General features: G+C 41.0%; 1 protein-coding gene and 1 long non-coding RNA gene across 3 annotated transcripts in view; one reads left to right on the forward strand and one right to left on the reverse strand.

Annotated features, from left to right (window-relative positions):
- Positions 1-19,770, reverse strand: part of LOC118506506 (neuropeptide SIFamide receptor-like) — a 32,054-nt gene extending 12,284 nt beyond the window's left edge. The window contains exon 1 of one of the 2 annotated variants that reach the window (XM_036043722.1): positions 19,476-19,770. In XM_036043722.1, coding sequence (XP_035899615.1) covers positions 19,476-19,501 — 26 coding nt within the window. In that variant the 5' untranslated portion in view covers positions 19,502-19,770. Of the gene's footprint in view, positions 1-17,066; positions 17,309-19,475 lie in introns of those variants that run through there. The other variant, XM_036043724.1, reaches the window with a different exon arrangement.
- LOC118506515 lies at positions 1,197-17,632 on the forward strand. Its single transcript, XR_004905516.1, has 2 exons — positions 1,197-1,253; positions 17,308-17,632. It is a non-coding gene; the product is annotated as an uncharacterized LOC118506515 (long non-coding RNA).
- Positions 19,771-19,805: the final 35 nt, after the last annotated feature.

Genomic DNA, 19,805 nt, shown 5'->3' on the forward strand with positions numbered 1-19,805 from the left:
GGGGAACATTTCGGGAAGGATTGCCCTTTACGTGTTTCGGGTGTGTGTGTGTGTGTGTTGGCGTGCCAGTTAGCAATGTGTCCAATATTTTCCATGAAGGTTTTTCTTTGTGGTCTACTGTCCAACGTACCACTCATACCCGGAAAGATGAATGTTGGAAGCAAATTGCTCTTCTTTTTTGTGGGCTGTCGATTATTGGTCTTCATCTGTCTGCAGATGTCACACCGTTGGTCAGTCGTCTCAATCGGTTCTTCGTCAGCACCGGATGTGGGATTGCATATTTCCTTCTTTGTTTTTTGTTGTTGTTATTAATATTAGTCTCTTGGTACATATGGCTAGTGGGTATGTATTATTCATCGCCCAACACAATGGTCAGTCGAGTTAATTTGATACCGCCGACACAATAAAGTCCTTGGAAGATTGTGTGACAGCTCCACCTAGGAAAGGTGTTTTCTTCGTACGCCAGTAAACATCTCAGCAAGCGCTGCTGCCTGCCTGTTGTTGTGGACGGTTGACGGTCGTTCAAATCACAGCAGCCTGTTGAACGAATCTCTCGAGGAAATGCCCCACGCACGCACGCCACTAATTTGTCGGTGCCAGGTGCATGAAAATTGATTGCTTCGCATTCACAGCCGGTGGTTAGGAGTGCCATTTTTATTTCTCTACACCTAACACAAAGATGAAGATATTTCGGCAAGGAAGTGTGTGTGGTGGTACTTTGTGGTGATAAAAATCAAGCTGGATGGAGCCCATTTTTTATCGTCAACGTGTTTGAGTTTAAATTCATGATCCCAGGACAAGCGAAATGATGTGCCGTGGTTGGTACGTTTATCGTCACGGTATTTATCACTTTCGGTCGTCGGAAGGATGCCCACACACACACACACACACACACTGCACGGTGCTTCGTAGGCGTTAACGGAAGGTAATAAAATGGATGCCTGGGTAATGAAGTTGACAAGATTTGCATTCGGCATTTCGTTACATCAGGCAAATGTGGCATTTGATAGTCGTTTTCGGTAACGGTTTGCTGGGGTTTTTAGTTGTAAAAATGTGCCGATTTGTGTTGTTTTTGGGCAGAAACGCCCCAAGATAAAATTCTCCCGTTTTGGTTGCTATGGAGCTTTTTCCGGTTGAACCCAGCGTGGAGCTTCGTATTTATTTAAACTGTTCCTTTTCTCTGTTATTTCTTCTAGGAGCTGACGTGTAGGATGTGGGCCCAATTTCTGGTAGCCGGTGTATCGGTTTAAATGGTAAGTAAATACGATTTAAATTTTTTATCCTACAACAACACAGAAATACCGGCCAAAACATGCTATTTCTGGCTGCCGTGGGTAAAGCTTTCCCGCTCTTTAAAAACAACGATTCGGGAAATAGGAGGTGAATTATTTGCGCTGTTGGCCGAATTAGGAGCACATTCTCAGAATTATTCCCGAAGTACGATTTCTTTTCTGGAATGGAAACCTAAAAAAAGCAGTACAGTGATAGCGAAAGCGAGATAAAGAATTATTAATGGTAAAAATAATTAGGAAGAAGAGAGCAAAGAAAAAGAACCGATCCGAAAATGCGTGAAGCTCGGGTACATTTGAAAAATTTATGAATGACGCTTATTGTCGGACTCTGTCTCTGTCTGTGGAAAGGGTTTCCGCTTCCATTTTTGTTTTCTTCCTCGACCGTAATTTTGCTTTTCCCGTTCCGCAAATTTGGGAAATTTTTTTCTCCCTAATTTGGGTTTGAAGAAGCGTTGTCAAGTTCATTTTGGGCGGTTTGAAAGGTTTAATTAATTCAGTCAGTAATTGATGTACGTGACAAACATGGTAGATTGTATTGTCTGTGATGGAGGCTGTTTGAGAGAAGAACTCGGTCATTGTTGTGTTTGTTGTGTTGTTCCCTAAATTACTTGAGGTGAGTTTGTACGATAAAATGAGGCAATATTAAAATCTACTTTAAGTAGATTATGAGAAGTATTTTGGAAGATGTTATCAAGGTTTCTAGTTCTTTTCATTGTCTTTGCTGCTTGTTAAAATTTGTTCGGTTAAATCAATTTTCCTAGGGATGGTTTACGTGACAAACATGGCAGAGGTTATTGTCTGGTTCGTGCAAAATAGGATCTCATTATTTCGATGATGTACAACAAACCAAATATACTGTTTTCTTTATTTTGGCCGTATTGCTAAGTACCATGCAAAGTTCAATGTTATGCTTATGGTCTATACGGTAGATGAGACGCCAGAGAAGATAGTCGTCACATGGCAGGCACAGGTAACTAAATCCCATCCCCGGACTGTTCCACTTTTGTAAGGATTGACTATTCAATATCGTAGTATCGATAAGTCTGGTAAGCCATTAGATGGCTTAACTCGTTATGTTTTGAATAAGTTTTTTGTACTTTGTGTAGTTGTTTTTGGATTGATCATCACTGTTTATAACTACGTCATATTTCTTCCGTATTAGTCCTGCTTGTTTCGGGCACAGCTAATAATCAATAATATCTGCTTTGGCTTAATTTTTTTCCGCAAAAGTATTGGTCGTCAATCTCCTAAATTCAGATAAGACTTTTCACATTGAGCCAAGAACAAATTTTCACTTTATAAGCTGAGGATCGTATGGCATATGCAGTCACGGACAATATAATAAATCTTACTTCTTTTTTTAATTCGTGCACGCTCAGGTTATAACCTGTAGCGTAGTATTATAATACTACTTTTCAACGAATTTGCTTTGTTTTTCCTAGAAAAACTTTGTAGAAGTTTTTGGTGAAACGATCCTTTTATTCGATCTACCAAGGAATCGATTCGGAGCATCCGTTTGCGGATTGCCTACATATTAGGCGTGAACACATGTATTTGTGACCTTACAATGTTATACAATAAAATAGATTTTTTTAATTGTTTTGGGCTTCTTTTCTTTTTATTTTTAACTTTAACACAGTTCAGCTTAGCATTTGAAAAGGTAAATATATCTATATTTATGTTGAATTTTTGGGACTTTTTTATATTCTTAGGTGGTCTTTTTTGAACAAAAACAAAAATTGACACAACAATTTGAAATGTTCTTATATGGCTCTGTAACCTCAAGAGGTCTTGCCCTGCCTTTTAAAAAACTTCCGTTTGATTTTATTTTATTATGTAAAGACCAGCAATTAATAATAACCAATTAATTATTTCTGGAAAATTCAGTAGCTCACTATTAAACATTTGCGCTATCATCACCAAAACAAAGGACTTTAAATGTAAAATATGTTAATAATTCATTATTTTATCCCTGTCAATTACCAAATCATATTAGTTGATCATGAATCTACTAATTAATTGATTTTGAGCACAATGCAAATGGAGTGACTAACCCTCACGTCTCATCATATGCGAGTGCATTCCCCATTTCAATTATTGTTACGCACATCATCCTGCCGTATATGGTTTGCAATTTCCATTTTATAATAATTCCCCTACATTTTATTGCAGCACCTCCTGTTTAATCGAAGATATGAAAACATGCAATAAAATCTAATGGCGCCGCTACTAATGCTGTGAATAGCGCCGTATCCTTAACATCGTTTTGTGGCAGGTTTCTGGCAGCTTGGGCAACTGATTGGCCATAAAATTGTATTCAATTGTCTTCTCACGCCCGAAAATGAACGAAATCTCTTTTGCATGTTTTACAAGCCAAGCATTAAAGCATTTCACTCACCGAAATGCCAATTCCCGCTTTACAGCGTCCACAGCGCTTTTGTGTGACTTGGTCCTGTCCGGTGAGTCCTTTAAAAATCCCTTCCAAAGGGTAAGCAATCCTGCGAGTCCATTCAAATCTATCTGCCGCGTTTGCCTTTTCCTTTACGGTGTGACCTTATCGGCGACACCATCCAAAACCTTCCCAAGAGCCAAAGAACTGCTCCATATCGGTTGGTCGAACCCCAACAAACCACTGTTACAAGCATAAGTCATCCGAAGGTCCGGGTTTTTGTGGCGAAGTGCAGTTTTATTGTATGGCGTCCGGTTTGTTTTTTTTTCTTTCTTTTCTTTTCAGTTGTTTTTATTTCGAGCGCTCAAAAACCGAACCCGAACGACGGTAAAAGGATTCTACCATATTTTACGCTTTTCGGCATGGCATGTGCGTTTCTGTTGTCCGTGTTGTTCGGGGGGGTTGTTTTTGGCGGCAAGGGGTTTCACCATCGAATCTCGGTCTTTGTTTACCGCACCAAGTGGCCCGATATTTCCGGCCAGAAAAGACTAGCCTTGGTAAGGATGGGGGTGATAAAGGTGGCACGATAAGAGTAAGTGGGTGAATGTGGCGCTTCCGTTCCATCAGGACGATTGCTCCTGAAAATAAATGAATTACTTCGTACGATCGCACGAAGCGACTGGTTTTATCTCATCCCGCGGGGACATCCTTTCGGTGTTCTTGCGGCTCTAGCAGTCGTTGCCACGGGGGCTGGAGCAAGGTTTCGGTGGGACACCGCTACCGAGTGTCACATTCACTTTTTGGTAGCTCTCAAAGACATTTTTATGGCGTGCGGTGGTCCTTGAAGGGGGGGAGATGATGAGACGGTGGGAGCAATCTTAAAAACCGCAGCCATTAGCTGGAGCTGCTTCCGAGCGGATAAAATCAACTAAGGTCAGGGGATCGTTTTCGAGGACCTTTCGAAAAAAGGGAAACCCTTCGAGTCACTTAGTCAGTGGTTTGGAACGAGCGCTTGCCGCAACTTTATTGCCTGCCACCGTGACTTACTGCCTTTGTACTTGTACCGTTCACCGGAAGTGTTTGTGACAATGAAATCGTTGAGTTCGCGTGGCATTGACTTTGACACACATACACACTCACACACATACGGGAAGTTTCAATTTCGTTAGCTATCGTTAGCTTGATGTGGCTGTTGGCCAACATATGGGGAAGCTATTGTGAGTGAGTTCGTAGAAAGGAAAAAACTTTCGGGGCTTTAAAGTTTGTTTTCGGTTCACACAAAAGTTGACAAAAGGCGCTGAAGTTGAAGATTGGAAAGTGCAAACTTGCCATTTTTTTACAATTCTACGAAATATCTATAATTTTGGAGGAAAAATTACGGCCAAGAATATCATTCATGTGTTATCTTTTACTCTGTTATAAGATTAGAAGCATCAAACTGTGGCTATTCGCAGATGTAAAAAATGTTTGCTTATATTTTAATTTCCTCTTTTTATGCAAATCGGTAGCCACACAAAAAGGCAGACAAAATAAAATTCGGCGAACAAGATAGCACTCTTTTTTTTTTTAGTTGGAAGGTTGTGGATAAGGCGAAATAGCGTATTATTCCACACCATTAACCAAGAAAAAAATCCCCCCCAGGACGAATCATCGATGGAAATTGGGGAAATTGAGGAAAATCAATGGAAAGTGTAAAGAACCTACCGTGAAGGTCATTTCACTTGGGGGTAGATGTCCTCAAAAATCTATCGAAACCCCCCTTCGCCCGAATGGAAATGTACCCGTCCAATGCACAGTGGACATTTGGTGAGGTGCAACCGGGTAAATTCAAACCTGAGCTAGCACATTTTTAACATTTTTTTGTCTGAACCTTATTAGGTGTTATAGTTGAACCAATGAAAAGTTTAGTAATCTTTCTTTAAATTTTGTTTCAACTTTAGGTTACTATTACTTATACAGTGTTTCTTTTTAAATTAATGTCAATTTAAAAAATGCAAGGAAATTTTCATGTAGGGTCGTAAAACAAACCATTCTTAAGAGACCACTCTTGAGCCCACAAAAAAGCTTTAATAACAAATATACTTAAGAATCTTACAATTGTACGAAAATGTTTGACATCAAGCCAATCGTTTTTCTAGCCAAGCCAAGCCAAGCTTCAAGCCAATCGTACATTTAGGATACTACATTTAAGATTAATATTTTTACTTATTTTTGGATAAAAGGTTCTCCGACACAGCCCATTAAAATTCAATTCAGCTTTCAATAAAAAAAGCTGTCCGATTGTGGAAAAAATGTACCAAAAATTGTGATCAAATGTGGTTAAAAAGTTTCAAAAACCCAATTATTATGATTAAATAAAACTTCTTTTTTTAACTATTTTAAGATATGAAAATTTAATGAAAATATGAATTTAGCTTACTTAAAAAATATTTTTATTTAAATTTTCAAAAAAAAAAATGTTATTTTCAAACTTCTTGGTATTGCACAATTGTGTTCCGCGCTGTATTGTGTACTGTTGTCACTGAAGCCATGCGGCATTTATGGAAAGTTTAAAAATATGTATACTTTAAATAAAATTGATAAAACAACATCATTTCATGACTTCGGAAAAAAAACAACAAGTTTTACCGCAATATTTATTCGTAATTTCCCACTGTGTGACGATTGCTTACGGTGTCGCAAATGTTTATACCGTGTCCCAAGATAAGTTGTTCATTATCAAGCGTTCAATTCAATTAATTCGATTAACAAAAATGCGTTCAGTTTCTCCTCCAAAAACACTTCCCGAAAAATGGGACTTTTCTCTGCTGAAATTTCAATCCCTAATTCAGAGATTAGTATAGTTTATGGGCTGGAATGGCCCTGCTATTAGCACGCAATCGCCTAATTAATGGTGCACTATCCCATAATAAGCCGTCTGCCCTTGAATGCTAAACAACAGCATTCCCTCGCCAAGGGCAGTTTCTTAGACACACTTCAATCTCATCATTAGCCATGGTGGTAGGCGTACCGAGATCTTACTCCTACAGGAAGTGTCCATATCGAACCGTTTTGGGTAGCTAATTATGGAATCGGGACATCACACACCAATCCACCGACAGTCGTTCGAAAGTACATTGACCGTTTGTTTTGTTTACGGGTGGCGTGCTAGTGTGTGTGTCTCTTCTTTGGGCAAACATTCCGTTTGCTTTGTCCTCGAGAGCCTGCCAGCAGCACGGCAAAGTGTCGCAAATTGCCTACGTAAATGGATCATTTAATTACCAGATTCCATTTCCATTGGTGGCCAGGCGGAGAGCAACCGGAGCGCACCATTGCTTGTTGGCAGAAGACACGGGTTTGAAGTGACGGTTATTGGCCACGGCAGGGCAGGAACTTTTGCGCGAGCGCCCTGCCTAACTGAAAGGCAATCTGAGTGAAAGCTAACTTAATTCTTTGAAACACCAGCAGGAACATATTGGGCTGTGGTTTGCATGATGGAATTTCCTCCGCAAAGCTTTTAAAGACTTTACGGAAAGTGGTGCGTAAATAATCGGCACCATTTTACTTAGCCATAGCTAGGCTATACATACGAGATAGTACGCTTACGTTAGGTATCAACGTTGAAAGTTGGATCGTTCATAAAAAACAACGCTACTGAATGAACATTACGCCACGCTAGATAATCAGTCCCATATTTGGTGAAAATCGGTTGGTCTATTCGAAAGCAGGATCTTTTGAACTTTGAAAGCAATATTTATGGATGGTACATTGGTACGCCCCTGTCTGTTCCGATTTATGGCGAATTTTATGTTATCTTCATGATGTCAGCCCGGGCCGCGCTGTCGGGCCGTGAAAGATGATGAAAGCCTATCAATTATCGGGTATCCGTCAAATTGAATGGACCTACTTACGCCCTGAAGCATTTTTCAATGGATAGTGTCGAGCGCTTGCGGGAGCTCCGCCTGTTTGTTGCGCTGGCAACGGAAATAGATTGACTGGAGCCTGGAAACCGGAATGAAGTTAACAAAATGCTTCTTTAAAAGCGGCTTAAAGCTAGAAGGAGATTAATTTTTTGAGTAATAAAATGTGTAATAAAACAGGCTGACATGTAGGGGTAGCTATGGTCTATGAATAGAGTTCGGGTAACTTAGTGAAGCTTAGACCTAGACAAAGGGAACTTAAGCGTTGTATGACTTTAAACTGAAAAGCGAACGAGGGGGTGAGAGTGAGAGAGAGAGAGCGAGAATGAGATTGTGAAATGAAGAGGTTCACAATAGAAAACATGGAGCGTGTCCCAACGCGCAATTTACACAGATACATCGAATAATTTATTTATAAAATTAGTATAAAAAAGTCCAACTTATGTATACTTATCGTTTGAAAATTTGAAAAAATGCTCTTTTTTGTAATTGTTTCATTTAATTCGATTTATTGTTTCCGTAGCATTGTCTCCATTAACCAACAAGATAACAGTTTGAGGCACCTGTTTTATCATTCTAGGAATCCAAGAACCAAACATTGAAGCACCACTTCCCAAATGTCCCGAAATCGGGCCAGATTCCATGTCCATGTGTCCGCTCTCGAGGACAAAAAAAAAATCGTGGAAAACTTTTCCCCCGACACGTCCATGTGTGCAAACGTTGTTGAAGTATGATAGGATTGTTGAATGCTGGGAAAACCATATGGCCGCTTCACGGGAATGTGCCTTTCTTTCCCCCTGTTTCCGGTCGAAAAGTATGTGGAATGTGACCGCGGTAGAACGTGGAAAGTAAATGCTTCCGCCACGAAGACAAATCCCTGCCGTGGTATCTTATCTGGTGTGTATCCAAACCTTAGTTTGTGTCTTTTTTTCCCTTGGTTGTTGTTGCTTGGCTGATGTTTTCTTTTCTATCCAACCAGCAGAAGTCGGCTTCTGTCGTAAAACATCATAAAGCAGTTTCTTGCGAGACGGAAAGTCAGGATGATGGGGATGTGAAAAAGGTAAAACCGTTTCCTTATTTCGTTAAAAAAAACAAGAGGGATGAGGTTTTTCTTCTTTCGACTGGCCGTTATCGACGATGCCGGTACGACCACCGAGTGAATTTAATTAGAGCGAATGAAGAGCAGAGGGGAACGGTAAGGAGGCAGCCCGTTGTCAGATAACTTTTTCCCGAGAAGGCGCACAAAAAAAGGGATGATCAGACGGCATTCGTTTGACGATTATGGTGCTGAAGATGATGAAATGGGTAAACGTTAAGTGTAGTGTCCCATTCCAGGAATGCGGTCTCAGAGATTCCTTCGGGTGTAGTTGGGAAACTGGTCGATGGGCTTTCAAGCTTTTCGGCACACGATTTGTTTTATTCGTTTTGGGGGGAAAAAGGAAAATGACAACGATTCCGGAATGTAGCAGAAAGCTAGTAAGCAGCAAGCCTTCATGACAAGAAACCAACAAAAAAAAAAACCATCTTTCGCTTACCTTACCACCCGCAAACGGAATCAGTCAAAGGTGTGAAGCACACGTGGAGCAAGCAAGTCCGGGTGCCGTTTTTTGCGTGTGTGTGTTGCTTTTGCGGTATTTGGATTTATCCCTGCCACACTAGAATCAATTTTCCACACGCAAAGCGGAAAAAGGGAACACCTTTACTTCGCCGAATTGAATTGATGCGGGTTAAGCTGTGCGGCAGAGCGGTAGCCGGGAACGTCTTGCAATAGCAAATATCGGTGGCAGAATAGAAAAAAAAGCTTTCTTTCGTTTTTCTTCTGCTGCTAGCCCATGATCGGCAGTTTTGCCGCTTCACGTAATCAATGCAGCACAAGATTTATAGCATTTTTATTCATCCCGTACCTTTTCGGATGGTATTGTAACCGATCACGCACCGGGTCTGCGAACCTGCGAGCCATACCGACAACTCGGCTTGTTTTCTTTTTACCTCAATATTATTTGGCACAAAAATGTTTGTGTCTGTGATAACTAAAATATTGTGAAAATATAGTAGAAAATGTTTTAAAACCCCCCCCATTAATACACGAAGCGCTCTCTGGAGGGGTATAAATGCGTCAGGAATGTTTGCACCCCCAAAATGGTGGCGGTTTTCGAAAACCGGGAAAACAAAATGTGATTAATTAGGATCTCTTTCCGTCGTGCTTAATAGAGTTTTGGTTGACCGAGGACCGACCGATCGGGTCCCATAATAGCTATTAGCAGTGCTTTTCCCTGGTCCCTGAAGATGAAGCTGACTTTGGAGATGGTGGTGCTGGATGTGTCTTTGGGCAAAGATTTAAACAGACAGCGTTAAAGGATGTACAGCACAGAAGCTTCTTAAACTGCCAACGTAACGTGTATGAATAATTTAGTAGAGACAGTTAGGCTCTCGGCAAGCTGTTATCAACAGAAGGGATGATTATTTTTATTACACAAAAGACAGCTTAACTTCATCAACAGAAATTACTTGCCTGAAAGCGATGCGTTTCAATAGACATCATTACTTTCGTCAAGTTTTGTTCAAAAAGAATGCAAAAAATCGCATCGGAATCGTGGCTAATTTTAGCATAAATAAGTTCAGGCCATTATCTGGCAGCACGGACGGTGCTGTGCGTACCTGCGAACCGGCAGGATACTGCAGGAGTTGTAATTAAAAAATATTTCCTTCCTTTCTTTGTGGTCGCCGCCCACGTGTCAGATTGTTGGGCTCGTGCTGCGGAAACCTGCCAACGGCTTTCGCCGATAAAAGCATGGCTTTGGCAAATCTTTTCCGTGCACGAGAAGCACCATCTCTCTTCGTTTGGCGCTGATTGACGTACGCAGGTTGGGCGAGATGTGTCACAAAGCCATTTATTGTTTGCTGGTATTTCTTTGGGAGCTGTTCGGCTGTTTTTGTGTGTGTGTACAATATGATAACTCATATTCTTCATTATATCCGTATCATACAGTGCGTAACAAAATCGTAAGACCATTAGACCACCACCTGCAGGATAACTAGAACAGTTGGAGAGATAGGTAAAAATGATGTGCTACAAAGTTGTATAGAATTTAAAATAATTTTTTACATGTATTTTCCACATTTTCACTCTAATACATATTTTTCTTCTTTTTTTGTTTGGCACTACAACCCTGAAAGGCCATCCGTTTCAGCCCTGCGTACGGGAAGGCGGTCTGGATGGGATTTGATTACCGGTCCTGTCTTGTCAAGATTGGTGCTGCTATCTTATCTTCCACCGAAATATTTAACCAAATTAACCGATTTTTTATTAAATTCTCTTTAATTCTCTACAACTTTGCCCAGCCTCAGTATTTTATTTCTCATCCACTTTTTCCAGTTATTCTCAAAAAATCTGGTGGCCCGATGGCTCTGTTACGCACTGTATAAAAACTCTTATAGTAAACGGACGTATAAACGGACGATTTTAACGCCACGAATAACGGCTGAGATGTTAATGAAATAGTCCGTCAAGCGTGAAGGAAACTTTTCGCCAATTTTCCTGTTCGATCTCCCATCCTCTAATCCACAGTATCCCGTGTGACCAATGTAAACATAAAGATCTCATCCTTAACGAGTGAGTGAAATTTTATTAGAAACATTAGCCGCATCGAGCTCACTAGGAATTTGAAATTGCCGGTTGATGAACCGCACGGAAGCGGAAAATCAATTCCATCTTTTCCATCCAGGCGCTTCCAAGCAACTCCAGACGCTTAACAGTGGCGGCGTCGGCCGGCTTTTGGCAGCTTAATCGTTAAGCTTCCTGTCAGTGGGATAGCATCTTTCCGGCCCGATACTTCCTGGTGGGTGGGCCCACACCCAAAAACAGGCAAACAATATCATATACAACAGGATGGTTCGGAATCAAAATATCGATACGCACGATGGAAAGCATCGGAGTGGGGGTTTTTCTTGGCGGTCTCGGGAACGTTAAAGCGCGCTACAGTCTTCCTGTATGTCTGGTGATAGGGGTAATGATGCTTACGATTTAAGCGTGTGGTGTAATTTTGATGTGGAAGAAGCGAGTATTGTGCACTAAACATAAAGCAAAATTGAAGCAACGGTCGTCAGTACTCGTAGTTCGTTTGTAACGGTCGATAAATGACACGAAACACGGCACAGCGTTTGTACGTTTCGAGCTTGCGGCTCAATAACATGGCCTTATCGTTATCTGCAACCAGAACTCGGTACGTTCTGCGGAACGTAACGAGAACGAATTTATCTCTAATGGCATAAGTTGTCCAATCAGGCCAAACCCAAGGTTACGACGCTGGTTGCAAAGGATATTGTCTTCGTCTTTCCTGATACTCGATCGATGGTATCGGCTGCGCTGAACTTGAACTTTTACCTTGCAGCGCTAGATTTGCATTGAAATCTCATATTGATGATCGGCATTTGTTTATGGTTATTGGGCATTGGATATCCGCTGCCTGAATGTTTGGAACTTTCTCTGCGATGAGTAATAAATATTCCTGCCATATGTTGTACTACAGGTGATGTACAGAAACTTTTTGCAATACAATAAATAATGCTTAAGAGAAAGCCGAGGTACAACTTCAGACAAAATGGATACAGTGTGGATTGGCAACCCTAAATATTAGTCAACAAAATGCTCAAGACGACGCAAGAAGTTTTAGAACAAGTCTTAGTACGTAATCCTCTGAGAGCGATTGCCACGTGCTCAGGGTGTTCACACAAGAGTAAGATGGTTTGGAGGACTTGTGCTTCAACATATGTCCTAATTGAATAATCCAACCGGTTAATGTCCTAAGACCACGAATGTTTAAGTCAGAACTTTATGATTTCCATTATCCTTCGTTGGAATTTTTATTTGACGTTTTGCTCTTTAGAAAAGTTAGGCTAAGGACTCAGCGAGTTTTGGTCTTGATCTTAAGCTTGAGCCTTCTCTGGAACTTTCTACAGATTGTTTGATGAAATTAAGCAATTCGTGCGATTATGAGGCGCAACATAAAATATTTCTCAGCTTTTCGTTGGATCATAGGATGAATATTTGTGACTTCTTGAAGTCAGTCAGCCAGATTTGACTCCTTCTTAGAATGAGTTATTTGTAGTACATTCTACATCCAGGAACTAGTAGTCTGCCTCTAGTAGTGAGGAGTGACTATCCTACAACGTGGTATTATAGAGTCCAATAAGCCAGAAGAAATTGCAGACGACATGACAGAGGTCGTTAGACCAAGAAGTGCCCTTTGTATGATTTATTGCATAGATTTTTCAGAATTGGGTCCCTGGGCAAGTCTCCTAATAGAACGTATGACCCTGAATATCAATTTGGCGAATTTCGTTGCTTAGGATAATCCCGAATACCTAACTTGCCCCGATGTGCTCCTAGCGTATGTTCTTGAAGCTTAAAGCGAACTCATAATCTTTTTTTTTTAGGAGCTTCATAAAGTTTTTTTTTCACAGAGCCTAAGTAGTACTTATGAATAAGCACAAAAAACGAACTGTCTACTCAAAGGAGGCGCTAATGACATAGGTTGACTTAATATTACACATTTATCATTTACGCCCTTCTTTTCCTGCCACATCTTGAAGCACCTTTATGAACTTCCAAATTCCAGCATACGTGACATTGGCTTTGTCAATAAATTTGAAAGTTTGTTTGTTTTATACGAAAAAAAGGCAAAATGTTTCTTCTCGTCTACCCCATATTCGAATATAATCGATCGGCTGTAAGGAGGAAAAAGTTTCACACCTTCTTCAAAAAACATCCCAACACAGTCTGACACAGTTAAGGGTCCCATAGGGCATGATGTGGGTTCTTATGATTGAACGTTGAATGATCAATTGTTTGCACCGACAACACTCACCGGTACAGATTTAGGGGAAGCGATTTAACCCGACCAGACCGGACTCCCCGTGTACCTTGTTGTCCCATTCCAAAGGGATGGAGGAGTGTATTTAGCGTGTTGAGGAATAATATGCCCTCGAAGGAATGGGGTGTTTCCCTTTTTCTGGCCTCCCCATCAATCGGACTCAACGAGTGGATCAACTCGAAAAGGGTTTTTTTTCTGGGGGGGAAATGAGGGCAGAATTGGCTGGAAGTTCGTAAATGTTTTTCGTGTTCACCCATGTGATGTGTTGCGAGCAGTATATTGCAGTCTGGCATACCCGGCGGTGATTTCTCCACGCGGGTACGCGTACGGTTTGTTATGACAGCCAAAGTTGAAAATAACGAACCGAGCTTTGTTGTGTTTGAAACAGGCATCAGTTAACAGTGACGGTGTGCTAAACGCCCGAGAAGCTTGGGAGTGCGTGCGAGCGAGCAAAAAAAATTGGGAGCTGCTGGGATGCATTCATGAAAAAAGAGATTTGTAATTTATATTATTTTTGGAAGTTGAATGTAGTATTATTTACAGAGATAAAAATAGGTTCGAAAATATTGCTGAAAGCTGTACAAAGCATTGATATTATTTTGAAAAGTAAACAGAGTTTTGATCCTCATAATTTAAATTTGAAAAATTTCAAATAAATAGAGGAATATTAATTATTAATTTAACAATTCTGTATGTTATGGAATCTTCCAAATATTAAAGAGAAATTTGCAATTTCTGACTTATTTTTGTGTAAAATCCGTTTAAATGTCATGGTGACCAATCACTCGGCAGAAAATAGACAGCTACTTGCAGAGTCTCATAGTTGCGTGACAAAAAACTCTGCTCATTGTATGAAATATTCCATTATATGATTGAAAGGCTGGCCACAATGGCCTTGCTGTATTCCACTATCCAGTTGGAACCCCTGAACTATTCAAAAGTTCAATTACTTCAATCGAAACTCTGCAAGAAAAGAATAAAATCGCTCTTAGTTTTAGAACTCAGAAACCCGTTTATGACGTATCATAAAATGTTGAGGAAATTTTAAAACCTTTTTTTCTTACTTACTGTTAGAAGACATTCTAAGCAAAATACCGCCCAAACTGTAATAAACATTGAAGGATTTAAACTTCTTCTTCCGGTGCAAAAGTACGTACTGACACACACACACACACACATGCACCGCCATCGTAAGTCGTTGGTGTAGCTCGTAACGTTCCAGCTTGCAAAGCGGCTTAATCGTTGCCGGCAAGAACACACATTAAAATAATTGCCAAACTTTGCTGCTGCCTTTTTTGCTGCCGACGCATGTGCGCGAATGGCATTTCCCCTTAAGCAAGAAAGCATTCTACCATTTCGACCAGCAATTGAAGGCACCACGAGCAAGACCAAGAGCTTTGACGTTGGAGAGTGTTTTTGAAAATTTTTGAGCTTGATTTATGCTTCGGCTACATGAAATTGAAGCCTTTTCTTTTTTTGAATGCTTAGAACTCATATAAACATTAAGATTGTTTGATATCCATCTGGGGAGGGGAATATTGTCATGGTCTGGCCCATTTTCGAAAGCATCAGGTGGTGTGCGTAATCCTGTATTGTAGCTTTTCCATGACAAAAACGGAAAGGCTTTTTGAACTTTTATAACCTCGAAAATGAAGTGACATCAGCCCTGTTGTTCCCGGGCGCGCCACACAACGAACCAGGAGCAAAGGAAGCTCTTTGTTGCCACTTACAGCCACGGGGATCAAGCATTTGCCCACTTTACCTTTTGCTGCGCGTACAAGCGTATGCAAGAGTGGCAATCAAGCGGCTTAATAATGTAAGGTAGCGCTTACATTTACGACGGCCCGCGCCGAGAAGTGTCAGATAAAATCGGGGTCAAGCATATTGTTTTGTACGTTCCCGGGGAGACACAACAGCGCTTCTTGGCTCAAAGCTGCTGGCACAGGATCAGATCCCGAGATGTAAATGCTTTTCGCACGCTAAACAACTGCCACCCGACGAAGTAACCGCATCGTTGGACATGGTTTTCGTCGAATTAATGGCTTCATTTATGTGGTGTGAGGGTACCGCCAAAACGAATGAAGAAAGATTATGACAATAACAACTGATTGAGCACATATTTTAGCATAAGGTAGTAGTGGTGGTGGACGGAAAGAGGGACGTGTGTTTCAGAAGTTAGTGATTTATTTTATGGCTTGCACGTTTATAAGAGTCTTAAGGAGTCTCGGGTGCTCGGGGTTGTGGTAGAATCATAGCCAGGGAAGACATACAATGAAATTCTTTCTTTTTTGGGTTGTACCATCCGCAAGACGTACGATTAATTGTATGCAAAAAAATATTCAGAGTCTTCACCTGTTTGTTCCACCAATGTTAACACAACTTTTGATCCCAAATTTCACACAAATTAAACTTTGTCTTTAAGATACTGTAGGCCTCCATAGCGGGGGGAGGCAGGACACAAAAGTCTCCGGCGGCAAAAAGATATACATTCCATCGCGAGCTACGACGGGTGGAATTTGTCGATGCAACATGAAACTTTGAGCTTTGGAGAATTGACACACACGCACGCGAAATTCCATCACTCATGCAAATATTCATCATTTCGGGCTGGAACGATAACACACATGCTCACACAAACACATACACAAAATAGACCTCGCGGTGTGCCTGTTGGTCGATGGAAACGATGCGGAAAAGGTATTTTCATACGCCGTTGCTTTAAATAAGATGTAAAACCCGTGCCCCAGCTAAGTACCGTTTGGTTGGGTACTACTTGCGGTGACTTTGGCAACAGTGAGCGAAATGCTGTATTCACTGGAAATACTTTCCCGGCTTTGGTACTTTGGGAAGGTTGAAGGAAAGAAAAAATCAACTGTGTTTCCAAACTTCCACGGTAGTATGTGGCGTTACTTTTTCGTAAAAACAGGGTCCAAAAACTTGAAACATTATAAGTAAATTCTAACAATTTTTTATTAGAATAATTCTTTAAACACAAGAATTGTTTGCAATATACTGCTTCGCAATACTGCGTCGAACCTTAATATTGCAATAAGTAAATCATTAATAGGGGCGGTCGGGTGGCAGAGTCGATAGCGGCGCTGGTTTTCACACGGCAGAACCGGGGTTCAAATCCTGTGCAAATCGCCTCCCCGAACGCTTCCGACTACCTTGCTACAGGTAAAATCAAAATAGACGAAGCCAGAAATTGCAGGCCGAGACCTTTCGAGTTTGTATAGTTTTAAGATTGTATAGTGCCAAGGAAGAAGGAAATAGAATGAAAAATCCCGTGAAGATGGTTTAATAGAGTTATTAGTATTAGTCTTCACACGGCAGAACCGGGGTTCAAATCCCATTCGAACCGTTCCCCCTGAGTGAGGACTGACTATCCAATTACGCGGTATCATTAAGTCTAGCAAGTCAGAAATGGCAGGCATGACCTTAGCAGGTCGCCTTAGGCCAAAGAAGAACAAGAAGAGAAGAAATCTTTATATTTTATAATGATCTAAAATTCTTTTAAAATGATAATAGTTGGATTCACTTGTAAGAAATCACTTTTGTCACCGTTTTTCTAAGAGCTTTGCATAAAGTTCACTTATTCTAATTTACCATTTACCTTTCCTTATTAATAAATCCATCCTTGTGGCTTCTGATGATGCTTTATTATCACACACACTCGTTCGATTGTGTGGAAATAAATCACTCAAAAACACATACTACCATAACGTTTTGAAATTTCCAAAAACTCAGCGTTTTAAAATTCCACTTTTCTACTTCATTTCACGACACGCCAACCACACCACGTGTTTTCACTGTGATAAGCTAATCGATTTTGTTTTTTTTTCTCATATAATTAGCTTCTATTGTAATCCCACCCACAGCATCACTGCAACTGGTTGCAGCACGGCACGCGAGCAGTAGAAATGCACTAAAATCCTTTCCGGTCCGTTAAGTTTTCCCTTCAACCGGTAAGGGCCGTCCCGAAACGCGGACTCTCGTCGTACCCGGACAACAAGGCACACGAGCACGCTTCCGTTCACGTTGAAATCGAACGTTGAAATGAAAGTGAAAATTCACATGCCCTGTCGCCCAAACGACAACCGTTGAGATGGAGGCGCGCCAGAAGACGCAGGGCGCAAAAGCTTACTGGCAAAAGCACGACACCAAAAAAAAAAAAAAAAATGGCGACGACGACGCTGCCGAAAGCTCTCCGAAGCCGGGTGCACGAATGCCGGTTTCGGATGGGCCGCCGTGTTTTTGTACGTATGTATGTGTTTGTTGTTTGGGCGTTTTTCTTCACTGTTGATACCGGCGTAGTGAAAAGGACGCTCTTTCTCTCGCGTCGTGCAAGATTATATGGATGCTGCCGCGTGTTCGGAACAGTCAGTCAGTCCGTAGCAAGGCGAAAAGAAAAAAAAACTTTATCTGAATGTTTTTTCCCCTTCGGTACACGGCCAGTTTTCCGTGGAAAGCGGTTTTTTATTCAGCCTCCAGTTGGCATTGTTCTGTCGGTGGACTGTCACACACACACGAGGATTTTCGTCGTTCGTGCGTTGTCGAAACAGTTGTCGAGAAGCTTAGAGCCGTACTTTCATCAACTGTGCAACGGTTCCATTTTTAAGAGCATCCCCAAATTGGATAGAAGTTGATGGATATGGAACAGCATCACTTTGGCTATATATATATGCGGCGCCCCAGACGTGTGAGTTAAGTGCGCGAGTGCAAATAAAAAAAAAAGTGAAATAGAAAATACATTTAAATGTTGCTAGTGGGAAGGGTGGAAAATGAATTTTCTATTACAATTTCATAGAGTAGATATTTTTTCCTCCCATTGCTAAACTTATTACACAGACACATGAGCTCTCGTTTCCTGAGCTGTGTTGGGAAGGAAAATCTTCCCTTTCGAGCCGTAGCGCCTATTCTGCCGTCTTCATGTGCGCGTACGGTGTATTGTTTGCTTAGGACGGGCTCACCAGAAGTTCGAATGTTATCTTTCGTAACACAAATTGATAAATGACTAGCCAGCCTTCGGTGCACAATGTTTGGCAAGCTGGCTGTTCGGCCCGTTACAAGATCGAGAGCGCTACACTTAGATAATCCGGTGCGTTCGGATCATGTGATGTGTTTTAATTCGGCGTGTGCACTTCATGCTTGGACCATGAAAGATGATGATGATATACAGCCACCGTTCGAAGAATTTGTGCGAAAAGCCCCGACCGATTTCTTGGAAGCGTTTGAAACAAATGTTATCCTCTGTGTAAGGCTTGGCAACAGCTGCCGAAAAGTAAAACACCCGTATCCGGTTCGCGCTAATTTGGCTCAGTGGAAATTGTGGGCGAAAGATCAATCCGTCCATCCAAGCTGGTCGTGTTTGGTGCTTATCTTTATAACTATTCAATCGTCTCTTTGCAATGTTGTTCATCTAAACCCACCCGGTCCCCTGACTAACGTTAGGATAAAAATAAAGATTCGATTTGTAACATAAATATTGCAGCCGGCACAAGCATTGCGCGCGCCTAAATAGTCCTTGGTGGTGACCTATTGCTCCATGGCACCCTCGGGCACTATGGAACCTTTCGCTGAATAAATCACTCGTGAGAAGAATCGTACAAAATAATTGAAATTTTCTGAACTATCATTTTTTTGCTGGTTTGCTTGTTTGCTTTAAGCGCATGGAATGTGCTTGTGCTGTCTTGTTGTGACCTTTACTTGTTAACTACCAACACACACACAAACAGATACGCAAAATAGTGCGGGATGTTTACAAATTGCCTTACACAAAAAAAAAGAAGTAGGCAAGTGGCTGCTATACCTTCACGGAAGGGCTTGCCCGTGTTGGGGACGACTATTTCAACAAATAAAGTAAATAGATTCTTTTTTTTGCGGGACAGGATTGACGAAATAGTCAATAGCAAATTACATGCACGATTTGTGTATTTCAATGAGCCGAAAGTGAAGTGTTTCAACACACACGGAACAGCACTTCAGATCTTTAGCGATACCAGTAGTATTGTCGTTTACTTACAGAATTTCACGTATTTTGTTAATCATACTTTATCACTCAACCTAGTAGAAGACATCACTACGCACTGTTTCACCTTTTCACTCAATTTTAGCTGATATTTGACACACAAATTATACAAAAAAATAACGGACAAATCACACCGCGGTAATGTTTTGTTGATTTGTGTTTTATTTGTTGTGCTGGAATGATTGTTGATATGTCAAAATTGAGTGTACCGTGTGAGTGACATTTAAGTGCATGTGCATGTGTCAAAAGTTAAGTGTCGGTGCAACGCCGCAATTTGAATTTATTTTTATTTAAAATTTTAATTTTAGTTCTTAACTTTCTTTT

Source organism: Anopheles stephensi, chromosome 2, assembly GCF_013141755.1.
Source record: "Anopheles stephensi strain Indian chromosome 2, UCI_ANSTEP_V1.0, whole genome shotgun sequence".
Lineage (NCBI taxonomy): Eukaryota > Metazoa > Arthropoda > Insecta > Diptera > Culicidae > Anopheles > Anopheles stephensi.